Source organism: Falco cherrug, chromosome 1, assembly GCF_023634085.1.
Source record: "Falco cherrug isolate bFalChe1 chromosome 1, bFalChe1.pri, whole genome shotgun sequence".
Classification (NCBI taxonomy): Eukaryota; Metazoa; Chordata; class Aves; order Falconiformes; family Falconidae; genus Falco; species Falco cherrug.
In genome coordinates this window covers 80,583,622-80,602,654 of record NC_073697.1, presented here as the reverse complement: position 1 = coordinate 80,602,654, position 19,033 = coordinate 80,583,622, and the positions used below count along the sequence as shown (strand labels likewise).

Genomic DNA, 19,033 nt, shown 5'->3' with positions numbered 1-19,033 from the left:
AGGGGCCAAACCATAAATCCGGTTTCAGTAAGTGATAAAAATAAAGGTGCTTAACAACAACAGAAAAAAAAATCTGTCAAGTCCCAGTGCAATGCAGTTCATTAACATGAACAAAATCACAACCATCAGCAACTACAGTAGCTAATAGGTTACTACCTAGCTGGAGTTCTTTTTCATGCATTTTTTTTTTTCCCAGAAAGAGGTATAAATACATGTGTATATATATATAAAAACATATAGGAGCTTACCAAGCATAGCCACCTGATCACATCACACCTCTCTTCCCCATATCTTATTAGTGCTGCATGATGCTCACTCAAAGGTCAAATAACTGTCCCAGATTACATTTATTGAGTTATAAGACAATATTGATGATCTCTTCCAGTAACAGAAAATCATGCTTATTCTGTGTAGTGCTAGGTTTCTTAGGAAAGCATACCAACCAACACTCTTGCTACACATCAAACTAAAATAACCATATTTGAACAATTACCACTCAAGACATTTCCTTAAAATACCACCCATTTCCTTCTCATTCCTGGGAGTGAGGGGGCCCATAGCACAGAGCCACAAATCTTTGTGTATTAAAATATGGTAAAAACAAGGCAAATATTTGACCTATTGCTTTCAATATTTTTCAGTAAATCAAGACAGGCCAAGCACATCAATGACTGCAGCACCTACGTGATCACTCAAGGACAGTCACTGTGCTGGCAGTGAAACGTATCCTTTATTAGAAGATTTTATTTCAATAATACCTGAAGTAAAAATGTAACTTACACTTTCTTAAAGGTTGTGCGTAAGTCATTTGAATGTACTCTGCAACTCATTATTATACAGGCATGAAAGAACTATGCATCTCAAGTCACATTTTTAAAAGCCATTATACCTGTCAGTAATTTTTTCAGTTGTTTTTTAAAAATTACCTTGAGTAAAGTCCCTACAAACCACACATACAAGGAAAAAGGAGAAATGAGATAGATAGATAACATTTTAGAAGGCCCGAGCCTACCGTGGGAACCTTCATGCACTCGACCTTCATGTGATTTTTTTCCCATAGCACAGGTACAAGATGTGATGTGTGAAGCTTCTCAAGAGATTGTTGTTTCAACATCCACAAAGCAGCATTTTTTGAAACATCACTCATCATTTTTGAAACATCAGTGTCCTGACATTTGAGATTAGGAAAATTATCATGAAAGCACTACAAAGGTAGCTGAGAGGACTATTAAAACGAGCAAGGACACAGCCAGACAGAATGAATGTACCAAAATAAATGAAATCTGGTGAAGTACGTGAAATACAAGAACTAAGCAGAACTACTCTGGCAACAATCCAGCTTTCAGTTCTCTGCCATCTTTCATCCAAAGCATACTTTTACTCCTTGTTTGGCAGATGACAACAGCTGTGCCTCAAGGAACATCACCCACAGATCAACACCACCTTCAGACAGGTATCTGTAGCACTGCTTCAAACTCTTCCAATTTACTAAATGAGGCATGTAGGACCAGTACACTCGATTGATGCTGCTCATTTTATTTCTTATATTAAATAATCTAGGAAATGCAACAGAATTTTTCACTTTTCCTCTGTTTTCACCATAATGATCACCAAACAGTTGATTTAAATCATGTTGCTCACTCCCTAAATAAACTAGTGTGAAATTAAGATTTAACAGTATCACTAAAATTCATTCACAGAATTTTGTGAAACCTTGCACACGAGATTTTTGCACTCAAATCCAGATTGTCCCAGCAAATCAAGCTGTGAGCCTCTCGGAGGGGATGTGACAGAAGTAATTAAGGCTCTCCCCTTGAAATAAGATCAAGGCAGATATCAATAAAAAATTCAGGATTCTGGGAACATATTAACATAAAAATCACTCATCACCAAAAATTATTAATTCAATAAGTTTTCCTTTTAGGCAAAGCAAGTCTGTAAACCTTGAAACTCCAAGCTTGCCTTCCCTCTCTACCAAGAATTCACATCTTTCAGTCCGATTTTCCATGCAAAATAACCTCTACCTGGAAAGCAAGCATGGAAAGTTTCATTGCCAAAGTGGTGTTTTTCGCTGAGCTACATCATGTCTTAACAGTTGCATTTTAAACTTCTATATAAACTCTAAACTAAATATTTTGTTCATGCAAAATCTGTAATTGCGTGGCAGCCCCATGGAAAATATGATTTCTTTCTCCTACATGTATGCGGACATTTCTTAAGGTAAACTAATTTTCTTGTAAAGCAATACCTTGACCCTTTCCCTTCTACTATTCCTACATTTTGGCCCAGAGAGTGAAATTTATCTCTGTGATTTAATTAACTCTAATACAAATACAATGTGACAGAGCTTGTAATGTAAAGTCTCTAAAATGCCAGGTTAATTTTTTTCTTTATCAATCAGCAAATACTTTATATCGGTTAGACTTGCTGTGTTACCAGAAGTAATCTAGAACTTTTCATCAAGATTCTTTGGAGAGCAGAAAGAGCAGGAGAAACCAACACATATACAGCTTTCTCATTCTATTCCTATTTGCAAATTGAAGGTATCCTATTCTACTTCAGTTTCTTCAGTACTTGACTGTCAGGAGGAAAGGAGAATTTTTTAAAAAAGGTTAAGTTCTAAATATTTCATCAACACCAAATGATTTGGTAACATGAACTCCTTTATACTTAGAATGTCATTTAGAAGAAGGGAAAGGAACAAAACAGTCTATAACAAGAAACTGGTATGCCTGCTACATGCCTAAGAAAAATTCACTAGGCACATTCTGAAATGTTTCTAGACTAGTTTCTGTATTTCTGCACAATCAAAATTGAATTTTTGAAGAAAATGTTCTTCCTTTAAAAAGTTCCTGCTACCACATCTTCCCAGTATTTACCATTTTTAGCTGTATATGCTGAACATACTGAACACATTCCCATACACATTCTAACACATAGTATGCACGGACGATATACATAAAAAATATCTTTTCAAGAAACAAATTGTAAGATTGACATTATATTGAACCATATAAAATCTAGCATGATTTAACTGTGTTAACTATACTTCTAGAATCTATACTTCTAGAATCTTTTTATCACGCAAAACCTCAATTTCTAATTCCTGACACCTGAGGCCTTGTTAAATAATGTTTGCTCGTCTGCTTATGAATGCATTTTTCCCAAACAATAAACACAGGCAGCCTATGGGATTAAAGCATGACAAAAGGTGTAGCTGACTCATGGGATCAATTAGAAAGCATCAGTACTTAACGCCTTTTGTTCATTCCATGTTTTACTAACAGTTTCTGCATTTTCAGCATAAGCATATCACAGATGTTAAATGCCATGCTACAAAGCAACAGCACACTAGTACCACACAGTAGACTGAATAAATCTACTCTTATCACCACCTACAATTATATCACTTCTCCTACAGCTTGAATATTTCCTTAAAGTTTTAAAATGCACAAAGATTCTAACTGTATGCTCATAGCTTCTTGCCCAATGAAAGCATGTCAGCATTTTTCCAGGAAATAAAACATTCAGAAAGAGCCTACTGAGTTGCCTTTTCTAAGCTAAAAACAGTCTTAAATAGAGCCACTGACTCTAATGCCACTTCAGGTACAGCTTTCCCTTGAAACCCGCTATTAAATTCACAAGCAGGAACGCCCGTGCGCAGGACGACAAGCAGTTTCAATCTCATGCAGTTTGCCCGTGACAGGTTATTGATAGAACAAGCAGAATTTGCAATACTTACTGAGTGTTTCTCCTGCTGGCCCATAACTCCATGGTTAGCTGGGATTGCAAGTGGTTTCATAATGAAGAAACATAAGCTGAACTGAATTTACACATCATGTACCAATTTCTTATGGATGGCAAGTCACCCTCTACAGCATTAAATTAAAAAGAGGGACGGGGGGGAACCAAGCTGGAGCTAAAAGTGTCACTACTGGTAAGCTCAAAACCCCCCTTGCACTTGTAGTGCAGAGCAGCAATCCAAACGACAGCGTTAGTCTCCATTTTTGCAACACTGGAAGTCTAAGCATGTCAGGACGTACAGAGCCTGATGAAACCCTACGTATCCAGCGTTCATGCAAGGGAACAAAACCATTCCCTGAGCCTGAGGAATGGGAAGAAAAGAAAAAGGAGGAAAAAAGCTAAAATGGCTGACTGCACAGAGACTCCCTCAGAAAGGCTTAATAGAGTATTATATTAGTCAGGGTGCAGGAACCAGCCTCCAGCATTCAGCCCAGCATTGTTAATACTCCTGTTTCATTTGCAATCACACACACTCGCATACGCAGCCTCCCCCCTCCACCACTACCCTCCACTCCCCCAAAATCAGGGCAGAGCACGGGAATAGGGACCTCCTCCCCTGGCTGCTAATGATGCTGACAGAGTAGTGACCAGTGATCTCTGTTCCACTCAGCTAACCAAGTTTGCACAATTAATCTTAGCAGCATGACATTGATGGACATTTAATTTTATGATGCCTGTTCTTCGCAATCAAGACAAGCATGTCTAGTGCCCGAAGAGTCAGCAACAAAAACACAACACAGTTCCACACACACGCACACACAAGCCCAGAGAATCATGAGTCTGAATGCAATACGCCAATATAATTACGTTATTGTGCTTACTTTGGAAGACCATGGCTGCAGGCAGTTGGCATAGCAACGCACAAGGAAAGCCATTTCCTGGGTAGAAAGAATGCTTCCTTTTCTAAATAAAAAATTCCTCTTAGGATACAAACGGCATTGCTGCTTCCTGCAGAAAGCAAAGACACTGTAGTCTGTCTCTTAACCTGCACACAGGCACACACTCAATGCAGTTCGAGTGATGTAAGTGGATTTCTCTCTCTCTCTCTCTCTCCCTCTCCTCTCCCTCCCTCTCCCTTTATCCACCGAAATATTCAAGTCAAATGGAAGACACATTCCTCGAGGCTCGCCCCCTCCGATACTTAACCATTTCACTCATTAAGGTAGAGATGGACAATGCAGATAAAGCAGCATGCTCTTGCCTGTATCTGGTATCAGCCTCTGGAGATCCAGGCAGCCCCAGAGGGGAGGGATCCGTTCCCTGCTGGCTCCCAAGAGTATCACTGAAGTCAGGGTAGGAATAAGGACCCACGTTTACCTCGCCAGATCCTGAACCGAACACTTTCAACGAAGGTGAGGATAAAGCAGAAGGGTTGACATCACCTCCCCTTTTCCCGCACCCAAAAGACTGCTGATGCAGAGCTGTAAACATTGTTATCAAGTATTTATAAAGAGTGCACTTGATGAGCTCTCCCAGATTTTCAGCAGCTTTGCCACTACGCAGGCCACATATGCCCAAGGGCTATGGCAGGTAAATGTCCAGAAACCCTCAGCACATCATTTAATGCCTGTCTGAATATACCTTTGGCTTCTTCTCACACACCGAATACACAAATTCCACTAAAAACTAAAGAAGATGCGAGATCTGGAAGAGATTGACATACATATGGCTTTTATAATTCTCCTCTCTGACTGTAATTATATCTGAAACTCAGAAATTTCCCCAGTCACTCCCATTTACACTACACCACTTCTGTTACACTAGCATCATACTGCAGAGGAGCTGAAACGCACCGGGGAACGTACTCAAGCAGCAAACTAATTGTCAGCCCTATATGACGTACGTCTTAAGTGCCACGAATTCACGCCGCTTGAAACAGGAGACACCAAGCCAGGGCAAACAGGAACATGCCACTCTTCCATTAGGTTTCAACTTCAGCACAGTTCTCTATAACACGTTTACAATACATTCTTTAAAATAAGAGACCGTCTGTTCATAAAGTAACTTCAAAGTGTCTTTTTTCCCACCCCCCACAAGAACAATTATAATAAAAAAAAGACCAACAGTTGTTACACAGGCATAAACACACAGGAAATAAATGAATACTACATCATACAAACTGCAGCTGCCTTCCCCCAGAATAACATGTCCACTGATAATGAGTTCAGTTCGTTACACAGTGATTTCTTTCGGCACTGACAATGACTGCTAGTAAATGAGGCTATAAAAATTAGTGGAAATGAATTCTAGTAAAGCAAGAAAAGATCCTGAAATATCTGGTCTATTTTATGCATAGTTATTCTAAGGGCACAGTTTCATACACAGCACACTTTAAATTTAATATTTTTACATTTATGAGAGTTTAATGGCACTTGTGCCCTTGGTCTTCTAGACCATGCTAAAAGGTAAGTTATTCTTTAAATGATTGAATTAAAAAATGGGTTTAGAGTTTTTAAAAGTCTTTGCAATGTGCCAGTGGAACAAACAGATGATTTTAAAATGTTTGAAAATTATGCTTAAGCCTTGTAAAACAGTCTTATGATGAGTGCAATCAATTTTCTGATTAAGTGCTGACCAGTGAGCAGAAGTTACTCATTCTAGGAAGCTTAAACAAACCCTCACTAGCTAGTACAAAATTTAAAAAATATTACTTGTTGACAAAGCAATTTAAATCCTCTTGAGTTTGATTCGGTGGCCTTGTGGTTAACACCACAAGCAGAATTTGAGTGTGGTGTTTTACACTCATGTCAGGAAAAAAATCCAGCGTAGGAAGGGAGCACACCACTTTCTGAACTCCATTACATACGTAACTATCAACACTCATCTTACTCTGCATTTGTTGCTATTTCCAACCAAAATCTAACATAAGTTTCTGTGGCACAAGCCTTGAAGAGTAATACGAAAACATCAATAAAACCATTAAAACAGTAATGAAAGTCAAAAATTCCAGACGATGATGCCATGAAACACTTCCTTAATACTTACGCTGGTGACTACTATACACTTCTACTTGCCTGTTAGAAAATTAGCTTAGCACTTCACACATGAATCCAAAAGTTAAATCAACATAACAAAGTCTAATTGACATTCACATGCATCAGACTGACAAAAACTTGGTGATTTTCTTCATAGAAAAAAAGCCTCTTTATATTCAAAATGGAAAAGTGATATTTATGTAATTAGGCGAAGAAAGCACCACTTACAGGCAATTTCTGAGTCAAACCAATTTAAAGAAATAAATGGTTGATTCCATTTCCCTACTCCTCCCTCCGCAACTGCCACCACTTCCCAGGTACAGTGATGCGGAAAAATCACATCACTGCCCATTACCAGTTCAGAAAATAATTACATATAGATTATATTTTATATATATTAAAAAAAAAAATAAAGCAGAAGTTCAGTGAGACGTTTTATCTTTTAGTGAAGAACGAATAGAATTTAGATCAGTGTAAGACACCAGAACAATATGTCCTGGAAAGTTTCTGTCACCAACAAGTATGAAAAGTTTATACAAAACCTAATTGCAACTTTGTGTTCACTTTTATTTCAAAATCCATGTAAGAACTCCTTGCTTAAAGTTTGAAAAAAGCAAGACATTTTCACAAATGCTTTTAGGTGATTAAAGTGAGATGTTAATAAACCTGATGTGCAGTAATTGGACATGATGAGCTATTTCCAGATGCTTTCAAAATACTGCATTTATAAGAAAGCTGGCATCTCTTTATGAGTCACAGAAAAGAATGTTTAAAAAATCCCTTTCAAAAGTAACTACAAATGTTAGGACATCTTTGGACTACCCTCAGGATTCATACACAGTAGTTCTGAATTCAAAGTAAAAATTGGTAGAGATCCCAGCAGCATGTACCATTTGTAATGTCTCTCAACTATTTCACATTCTAGAACATAATCTCACATGGGTATTATTCTGCTAAACAGTGTCAACAATGCTGCTTACAGTATTAAACCTTTCTAGGTTAATGACAAATGCTGCAACAATAGATTACCTCAAATCTTCGATTTTGAGCAGTCACCTTAACTCACAGTTATTTACAGGAGTACTTAAAATTTTATAAAGATTACGTACACAGAAACCATTCTTTTCCTGAAGCACCTAAAAAAAAAAAGTTATCAGCACATTTTCCCCTTCCCTGTAAACACAATGTAAAGTATCATTTCCTTCATGTTCAAAAATGTAGGCAAAAGGCAACAGAACACTGTAAGGTCACCAAATTTACTGCCACTTCATGACTACCGTCGCTAGAAAATGGGGGAGGGAAGTCAAAGAAATAGAAACAAAGACCAAGGAATAAGGCAAAAAAGCCACAATCGCCTTGTGTGTCCCAAAAACATTCACAGCAAAGGGACTATTACACAGATACTACACAGTTGTGTAGGTGGAATATAGACAGCTACATTGAAAAGTGCAAGAAAGGAGTGCATAATTTTAAGGAAATTAAGGCAAACGTATCTTGCCTTCCCCTCTGCCCTCCTCATTTGGAAAGAAATGTAGATTTAAAACTGAATTTTAAGATAAAGGCTATTCGACACACTACCATCAAGCTCCCAGGAGCGTGCTTCTGAACTCCATGATGCTGATGCTCTCTCCCCCCCACTAGCCTTAGGAGAGAGATCACCAAATAACAACTTGATGCTCCCATCAGATTTAAAAACATCAACTGAAACCAGCAAAAGCCTGGAACAATAATTCACTCCAAACGCTGCAATGTATTTCTATGCCACATACGATATGAAAGTCTTATTCTAATGTATTTTGGCAAATTTACTGCCAGTAATTTAAATCTCTGGCCATATGACCCACTTTCATGCAAGTGACTTCCTGTTTATCAGCATGACACAGACATGGCGTGGTCCAGGCACACCTGTCCTACTTGCATTTTCTTGAGAACTTGAAACAAAACTCTGTTGAATAAAGGAAAATTATCTAAGGCGAATTCCTATGACTAAAATACCACTTTGGCCAAAACTCATGGATAAAGTAATAGCATTTGAAATACTTATTTTCATTTGTAAAGCTGTGGCATTAACATCACTATAACGATGCTCACCACACCACTGGCAACACCAAAGCAACAGTTACAATGGAGCTACGTGTGCTGTTTTGACAACATGTTTACTAATGTTACAGACCATTTGAACAAATGCCCTTCTGTTGAGCTGCTGCTGCAGATGAATCTATAATCCAGATCTTTAAAATAATGACAAGCCCCGAGCAGTCAGGCTGCTGCCTCAGCTGGGTAGATGTGCCATAGTCTGTCAATCTTCCCTTTGATGGCAGACTCATTTGTCACCTTCTGTGCACAGCTCTGTTTTCAGTACAGCAAACTTTCTCTTTACATGCCATCCATCTTAAAATAGGGGCAAGCTATAGGATTCATTTAAAATACTTGCCATCGAGTTCTCTTGTATATGACGATTATGTGAGGACGGACACGAAGGAAACCTATACCTGATGGATACACACCCCAAATGTGACAAGATGTCCCATTTCCAGAGTATCTAATCTAGCCTACAAAACCAACTTGAGCAAAGCCTCACCACAGTAACAGAGCACCCAAACTTTTCTCTAGATTCCGTATTTATTCATGCTTTAAATCTGACAATACTTTTAAAAAGAGAAAAAAAAAAATCAACATATCTTTTGCGTTCCTGCAACACTTAAAAGGTCCAATTAAATTTTACTTGCAAGATCAGTATCCTATTTAGTATGTATGTAAAAACCAAACTTTCTGTGATGTTTAACTGACTTGTTATGTAAAAACATACATTTAAAACTGTGTTTTTTACATAAAGCAAAGGGTTATTACTTACACAAGCCTAATGCACATAACATGGCTTAGAAGTACATATTATCATTATTAAATGTTAAAAATTAGACATTAAAATTTGAGATATTAATTACTTCAATTGGCAGAATGGTCACAGATTAGTTTCCTTAACTATTTCAGTACTTCGGGAGTTGAAAAAATGTAGTCTGACAGGACAGATTAAGTTTTTCCTGATACTCATAAAATTTTCTCACTTTGGTGTAAGGACAAGAATTTAAGATAACGTGTTTATTAAACCCAAGAACATGCTTTCTGCTTTTAAACTGTGAAAAAAGCATGAAAACAAAAAAGCAAACACTCTCTGAGATCAAGTATTATGATATCAGGCATATAGGACTAGCAAGGCCTCTTTACCAGATAAACAATAGCTTGACATCCATACCTACTGGGGACAGTGTTCACTACTGAGATAAAATAGCCTTACTATCTTGAAAGAAAAACATAACAAGAACACAAAACCCCAAATATCATTGTGTCCATACTAATTTCACAGCAAGAAACCAGGGACAAATTCTTCATTCACGTGAAGCACCCCCAAAATTTCATGTTCTTCACTGTATAATAATTCAGGAAAACTCTCTGGAGCCTGGATAACTGCACACCTCTTTCATGTGTATCCTACTGCTGCATTCTTAAAAGGTATGAATAAAACTCAGGGATTTTTCCGAGGTCACTCAGCTACCCAAATTCTAGACCATTATGTTGTTTACCAGCCCCATTGAATCCTGTTACCTGAAATATGCTGACACATTTGAATCACAAGGGTGATTGTTCTGGCATGGAAATGAATGTATCTGAGACCACCCAAGGCAGGGGAACAATTATTTAATGTTTTAGTGTAAAATATTAGTAAATTAACAACAAGCAAAAACCTGGGTTTTGCAGTCTTCTCTAAATGCTAGTTGTTTTGTTCTGTTGGGTTTTGTTGGGTTTTTTATTCATTGGCAGATTCTGGCAGTAGTGGAGGGGGAGTATTTTTGCTTTAAGCAAATACGATACGCTTTCTAACGGTTTTCCTTGAACTTACTTACAAGCTTTAAGGGAGAATCTGAAACTCCTGTCACTATGTTTAAGGTGCAAAAATAGACAGGACTGGCTGAAAACCTCCAGTTTGCTGTTAGGTTTCTGAATTCCCCAAACAATGGTGGAAACTCTGTGCCATTTTTACTTCGTAGGTGATGCTGAGTCCTTTCTGTCCACCTTGTTGAATGTTTGTTTGGACATCTCCTGAGGAGACTAACTACTTCTCTCTGGTATTTTGAGGAAGTTTAACTTTGAAAGGGCCAGTTGCTGTTACAGAGGATTTTCATTCACTTCAATTGCCTGTTGGAAGGAAGTAACTGTTGTTTTTGTCTCCAGCCACAATCTTATCCAGGGAGACTTTCCGAAGAGACTACTCCAGGGGTTCCCAATTAAAATCAACACTAAAAACAGTTTACCAGCATAAGATCATTTTCTTTTTGGAGAACTCTCTCCTCACGCCCATGCACATCCTCCCTTGTGTAACGCACCATGCACTAACACATCTTGAAAGCTTTGTGCCCTGGCTCTAGCAACTGTACCGAAATAATTTATCCAGACCTTTCACTTTTATCAGTAGCAAACCCCATGCAACTGCAGTTGTCCCTTACTTTTAAAAATAATCATCAAGAAAAATGAACCAAATTGGTTTCAGATAGGAAAAAAGTCAAAATGCAACATCACATCCTTCAAATACAGAGAAATTAATATAAAATGCTAAGAAATGTGCTTTCCCTCTTCTCTTTCCCAGTCAATTAATTCAGGGAGCCAACTACCATTAACTGATGTATGCCCCACTTTGCAAATTTAACACCACATTTTCCTCTTACAATTACAAGAACAAATATAGCTGTGTTAAATAAAATTAGGTAGAAGTGCACCTACCAGATTGAGTCTCCCTAATAATTTGATTCTTAATTTTTTGTATTCCAAGATTACTGTCGGAAAAGCTGTCAGCATGCTTACTATTAAGATGATCTTTTGTGCACCATGGATCATTTGCAGACTTTAAAACCAGTTAGCTGCTGGCCTTTATACTCACCAAATTACAACAGTCAAGAGTAATACAGAAAATATAATTCAGTGAAAAGAAGAAAAGGTAAAATAGTTTGTGTTTTACCACATGCATACACAGAAACATATATACAAATAATGTAAGAGTGAAAGCACATCAACAGTACCCGTAACACCTGTCAGCTGTTCAAGGTGCATGTCAAAATCTTGCTATCTGAAAACTCAAAGATAATTAAGGCTAACCACTCAAAACTAGAGCCCAGCTCCCTATACCTATTACTCATACAACAGAATGCCAACTCTTTGACTCGACCTTACATAAAACAATAGAAGTTTTTTCATTATACAAAAAAAAAAAAAGTTTCAATCAGAGATGTGTAAAAACCAGGAATTTAAAAAGGACTCACGGGTGCTTAGCCTCATATCTAAGAATAACTTCATTTCATGTTAACAGGGCAGTGAAGGACAGGGAAAGAATTTACACATAAACCTTGTGGAAAATCCAAGGTAACTACCTTACTTTACTCAGGACTTGTTAGCCCCCCTGAACTGAACTGTCACCTACTGGAACACACAAACATGGACAACAGCATCTACACTGAGCAGGACTAGCCAGGGTGCGGTAATACACACATCTACCCAATGAAGTAAAATGGGTTCACACATTAGAAGATTTTATCTCAGACTTAGTAGTTTTTAAATAAATTATTCCACCTTTTTTCCTAACCAGCACCTTTGGCCAAGACAAATCCTTGCTAAATTATTAAAACTAAGACTACCTGGTAAGTATGATGGACATTGCTGCATCTCCATTAGCAGCTGTGACAGCACTTTGAGAGAAGCCTGGTATCTGCAAATTGGGCTGCCAAGTCTCAACTAAAAGCTTAGAAACAGAATTAGGTTGCATGTGCAAACACAGTTGCAAAAACTGTACCTTCTTCACTTTAAACAAACACAACTTTTAGAGAAGCCAAAGCACATCCCTCTCTTTTAGTCCAAGAACCCACCATCACTAAACTACTATGACAGACACAACCTCAAAGTTCTATCCTGAGACCTTGGTCAACTTCTTTACTCCTTCCTTCAGCACATTTTCGATATCTGACTCTGAAGTGTTTAGTTTTAGAGACTTTTGGCACTTTTTGTTTAAAAGTATCTTGAAAAAATTCACAAATAGAAATTAAAGCATTACTTCCACACAGCAAGAGTTACAAGTAGCACAAAGCTTCAAACACGTGAAAATCCAAGCTATGTTAAACGAGATATGCACAATGTAGTTCTAATTTACTTTCACAGATTACTGTTTAAGATCATGACCAGACTAGAAGCCAGGAGTTGCAGGTTACCATTCTTGTTTTATTACTAAATTCTTGTATTGCCTTTAATTTCCTCCTTCCTCATCTCAAACTCATTTGATACTCATGCACCAAAACTCGTCACGAAAGGTTCATGTTTAAATGTGTTGGAATAGGTTCCAGTCTTTGGTGGAGCCTTCAGACATGACTATAACATCAATATCTCAAAATATGGAAAAACAGTCTTGCCTTTTTTTTTCCCCCCTTTCACAACTGGTAACTGCAAGACCAGTGAGAAACTGACATATGCCAGTTGCCCAAGAAGAAAGATGTGTTTGCAAATCCAAAACAAAAAGTGAAAGAATAACTCACTTTCTGCACTTAGAAACATAGAATCATTTATGTTGAAAAGGACCTTTAAAATCATCAACTCCAACTGTTAACCTAACACTGCCAAGTCCACCACTAAACCATGCCCTTAAACAGCACATTATGCATCTTTTTAAATACCTCCAGGGACAGTGGCTCAACCACTTGCCTGGGCAGCCTGTTCCAATGCTTAACAAAAAAAAGCCCTTTCAGTGAAGAAAATATTCCTAATCTCCAATCTAAACCTCCCCTGGCACAATCTGAGGCTGTTTCCTCTTGTCCTTGGAGGACACTTGTTATCTGGGAGAAGACACTGACACTCACCTCACGACAACCTCTATTCAGGCGGCTGAAGAGCACGGTGAGGTCTCCCCTCAGCCTCCTTTGCTCAAGACTAAACACCCCAGTTCCCTCAGCTGCCCCTGACAAGACTTGTGCTCCAGACCCCCCACCAGCCTTGCTGCCCGTCCCTGGACACGCTCCAGCACCTCCCTGTCCCTCTTGCAGCGAGGGGCCCAAACCTGAACTCGGTACCTGAGGTGCGGCCTCACCAGTGCTGAGCGCAGGGGGACGGTCACTGCCCTTGCCCCGCTGGCCACACCGTTTCAGACACCAGCCAGGACGCTGCCGGCCTTCCTGGAACTCAGAATATTCTGTCTTTCCCCTACCTCCATTCTATACACACTTCCTTAGTTGCTCAGGATATTTAAACTACTACTTCTATTAATTTTTTAAAGCCTTGAAATTCAGTCATCAAAATGGTAATTTTAAATTATTCAAATCAAATACAAAAGCACTACTAAAAGTACTCAGAAACAGAATCTTTTGTGGGAAGACTGACACCAAATACTAATCGCATTATCTTCAAGTCACTATGTCAAGCACAGCTCATATAACAGTGGCTCAGATGCTTGGGAAAAAATGAACCGACAGCTTCTTTCCATACTTTAGTGGACAAATGCCCACATTAGAACTATCATTCCTGATGCTCACCTGTATAGAGATGCCAGTGTTAAAAGGAGCTGTATTGGTATTCTACAAATAAATGCATAGGCAAATCACATTTCCCTATATGCACTTTATATGCAAACATTGTTTCTAAATAAACATCATCCTCTTATGCTAATGAGGATATCCTATTTAAGAAATATTTAAGAACACGTGTATGTGTCTGGTTGTTCAATCCTCCTCAGCTCCAATCAAGTTTAAGTGGTGGAAATTCAATATTTGTATTTAGTTACATTATACAGCGATCAGTTAAGAAAAGAGTTATGAAAAATTCATTTTTCAGCTGCATGAACAACTTTCTGCTTTGATGACATTTAGTTTTATACCCTACAGCTCAGGAAAGCAATCTTTTACATAATATAAAAGAGCACATCACAAGTCAGTAACAGCAAAAAACTCACAATACTCTGGAAAATCAATGCTATTACTAACCAGAGTTTCACCTATGTGTGGTCATAAAGTATTGGTAACTCTGAAAGCTGTAGACAGGACATAGTGACAATAAAGTATCTAAAAAAAAGAAACTCAGTAATATTACTGACACTTCAGTTGCAGAAAATACTGCATAGCTTCAATGTTTCTCTTTGAATTTCCAAATCCAACCACAATTACAAATCCAGTTATGACACCAATGTGAGCCCTTCCAAAGGGAATAGAAGAACAGTAAATCCCAATGGACATATGAGTTCTACAGCAGGGGTGATGTAATATACAAAAATAGACACCCTCTGACAGAAGCTGCAAGCTGAGTAAATAACACACTGCATGTCATTAATTTTGCATTAGCTTGCCAGTAGACATTACTAAAAGGATGATGAACTAACAATTTTGTTCTGCTTCGGGTGCCACAGAAAATAAAATGATAGCATTGCTCATATATTAGCAATAATACATAACTTTAAATATAATAGTCCCTCACAACACAGCCACGTGGCAAAAAAAAGGTTGTGTTTTGCCACAAAACACAGAACACAGGGACGGGAATTACATATTGTCAATATAACATTACCAGTGGATTTTCCCATCAAGAAACAGCCAACTTCTACACAAAAAATGGTTAACAGGAACTGGCCAAATCATTATTTCATTTTTCAGATAAGATTACCCCACAACTTTTGCAGTGTCTCATTTCAAAATACACCTGCATATATAACAGTCACACGCTTCAGAAATTAGTATTATTGCATGTGTTCAAATATTACATGTACAAACCACATATCTGTTTAGCATTTTGTATTACTTCCTAGTATGATGTACACATCAATCTCACTCCAAGTCATGAGCAGATTATCACTTCCATGGAATAATAAAAACAGTTGCTTTTGAAACTGCATACTGAGTTTTGTAAATGAACAAAATAACTAAATACCCTTCCTGGTAAAAGGATGCTTGCACTTGACAATATTAAGAATTAGCCCCTTTCTTTTAATAAAACAAGCAATACTATTTTACTTTAAATATAAATACTAGAAATATTGAACAAATTATTTCATACTGAATTTGTTATCACTAGAGACAAATTTGTTTGAGCAAACGCATATTATGTGTGCAAACGTGTGATTAATGCACCCTTAGTTACGATGCTACATCCCATTGTACTGTAACACTGTACAACACACTGTAAATTTAGATGTGTACAATCATGTTTTGAATTACCATTTCTCTGCTTATATTACTTAAACTAATTTCTTTCATAACCAAGAACATAAATAAAAATTGGCGTCATTAAGTGAGGTGATCTTTTGGCTTTCATTTTCATACACCACATAACAGAACCATCTCAGCTTCCTTTCTCCTTGCTCTTCACATTTTTTCTTCTGTCTGGGGGAGAACTAAGTTAACATCACGTTCAAAAATTAATCTTTTTAAATAGGCTCAGCTGCCATAACTCATAGAAGCCTCTGAAGCCAAAACCCTCAAACATCCTGCTTCCCCAAACATTTTTGATGACCAAATGTAGCTGACTAGGACCTCCAGTAGGTTTTCTTGTGCCTTTTTTCCTTTGTAAATAGATTTGTGTAACACTTCCAAGGTCAAGGATGTTTAAAAACTGCTTTTCCCCCACAACCTCTCCATATCTTTTATACCTTTATATAAGTCAGGCTTTCAGTGTGTCCACATCTCCTTGTTTGCTGCCCTATCAAATAATTTTCCTAATTTTTTTCAATGTGATTTTATTTTTTTTAAACATGAATACTCAACTGATTCTGTGGTTTGTTTTTTGTTTTACTAAGTGAACTTGTATTAGAATGAAAGTGCTAGATAATCCTAAAAATCATCAGGAACATTAAAAGCTGCAGCTATTTACAGGCTTGAAAGATTTGACAGTATTCCTTTAAATTAATTGCTTGTAGAGGGGGTATCTGACAACTGTTTCCCCTGATTCTAACTAAAATCACTGACATTCTATATGTAATGAAGATGACTAAGTACACTACAATATTGACATCAATTTACTACATAGAATACAATGCACTAACAGGAATACATTATATCAAGGTATATCACAATATTGTAAAGGCCAAATCGTTAAGCAGCAAGCATGTGAGGTATTTCATGATCATTCGTAGTGGTCCATTGAAAGACATCCAGCAATATGTATTGTACAACATAAACATAAATATACATGCAGAGAACTAATTGTATTATGCTGGGTTTTAACATTAAGTTTCATTCCAAATTATACTGGACATCTGTAACAAAGTCCTAGAAGAGATTATTTTTTTTTTAATTCTCATCTATTATACTAACCACAAGCAAACACCGCTTGTCACCTTGTAAACTTCCACATCACTTCAGTAGCCACACAGACTGAATAAAGGAAAACAACCTGGCTTCTGCATCAAATTCAGGCACAAAAAATTCAAAAATTCATATTTTTAAAAAAATCCTTCCTAAATGTAGAAATACGACATACAACAGCTTAGTTGATTTTTAAAATGTAATTTTGCAGGCAAAGGAAAAGGCAAATTTGTTTCATAAAACAGAACAATCTGAACATAAATTGTCAATCCAGGAATTTTAGACTTTCAGCAGACAGCACGAATGCAAATGTTATCAGGAAAAAAAGGCTACTTTGCCAATGCTTTGCACTACTAGTTATAAGAGAAGATAAGGGCAAGCAGCAAGGTTTCTGCAATTTGCTACTGAACAAGTAAGCACGTTCTAATACTTAAAAAAAAAACCAACTAAAAAAGCTAGAAAAAACCCTCATTTTTTCAGGGAGTCATGGCTGCAGATGAGACTTGACACAGACACATTAGACATGGTTTCATTTCCAGTCCTCTTCTCATTCAAATTTTCAGTCACCTCCTTCAAACAAAATCCAGGACAATACTTGCTTGCCCTTAACCCATTGGCCTGATGATGACTGGCTCTCCACAGCACAGCGTGTGAGGATAAAATTGTTACATGCTTGTAACTTGGGGAAGAAGCCGGCTTTATTGATGGCTCCGTGCCCACTGCTCTTTTCTTTCTGACACCGGATAAACGGATTGTCACCTCATGTGAATCTCAAGCTCAATGGGATAAGAAAGGCAGAGAGACCTTTTGCAGGGATTTTAGCAGCTGGTTTTAAAAAGCCCAGCTGAAGATGCACTAGTAGCAATTTTCATAAGCCTGTTAACTAATTCAAATCTGGACAGATTCTCACAGAGGAAAAAGCCACACACCACACTTGCTGCTTAGGGCTAATCACAGGTGCCTCAGCATTTTATCTACAGGCCTGCCTGCACCTCTCTAAATATTCCTCAGTAAGCGCTGATATTTTGCCTTTAGCAAAGCAAAGGCTACGGGTACAACAAGTAAAAGCCCACATCTCAGTTTACATACCAAGTCTAAAGCACAGGAGACTATCACAAACCAAGGAGCTGCAAATTACTACTTGCAACCTCTATGCTACTTACAAACAGCATCTTATTTTGGACAGTTATTTTTCTTTTACAAACTTCTGTTCATTTACACTAAACACGTCACGCATGATATACATGATTAACATGCTCAGCCACACTCAAGACTGGGCATGACCAATTCTTCACAGGTGCACAGAAGCACCCACAAAGTTTATCAGCAGTATGATATTACAAGCAAGTCTACACTTTTTAAATTTACTCCATAGCTAACTACTCTATTTTAAAGTTAAAAGAAGAAGAAAAATCAGCCTAAAGCCAAAGAAAAGCCACATAAATTCTCAGGAGAAAGAGTCCGTGCTCTTTCAGTCAAGTCACTCAAAACAAGGGCCTTTCACTGAGAACATTAAGTAGCCTTAAGTACAGATACACACAGAAAGAATATCCACACCCAGAAGTTAAAATCCAATTTCTATTATTAAGTAAAGTGATGTTAACACTAAACTAGTTAAAGACAGTTTCTGGCTCATTAGAAACAAAAGCAAAAATATTCTATCCAAAAAATCTGAACAAGGTTTTCCAGATTCAAGTAAGAACAGCTCACCCTAAACTTATCAGGATTTTTCTTCTTCCCTGAAAAAGAACAGATCCATTTTACTAAACTACCACCATTTGGTGGCAAAAAAGATGCCATTTTATCAGCCTGATAACACACATTTATTTTATTTCTAGACATTAAGAGGTTTCTCTTTTCCTCACCCTAGAAATCAGCAACACTTATTCAAAAAGTAACATCTACAAGATTCAACATTAGATTTCACTTCAAACA

At 37.5% G+C, this 19,033-nt stretch overlaps 1 protein-coding gene across 11 annotated transcripts in view; it reads right to left on the bottom strand.

The window, feature by feature from the left end:
- The window catches only part of RAPGEF2 (Rap guanine nucleotide exchange factor 2), a 199,003-nt gene that overhangs the window by 67,071 nt on the left and 112,899 nt on the right, over positions 1-19,033 (bottom strand). The window contains exon 1 of one of the 11 annotated variants that reach the window (XM_027804521.2): positions 3,743-4,238. The exons of 8 other annotated variants lie outside the window; for them this stretch is intronic. In XM_027804521.2, coding sequence (XP_027660322.2) covers positions 3,743-3,802 — 60 coding nt within the window. In that variant the 5' untranslated portion in view covers positions 3,803-4,238. Of the gene's footprint in view, positions 1-3,742; positions 4,239-19,033 lie in introns of those variants that run through there. 2 more of the 11 variants (XM_027804517.2, XM_005438637.3) reach the window with 2 other exon arrangements.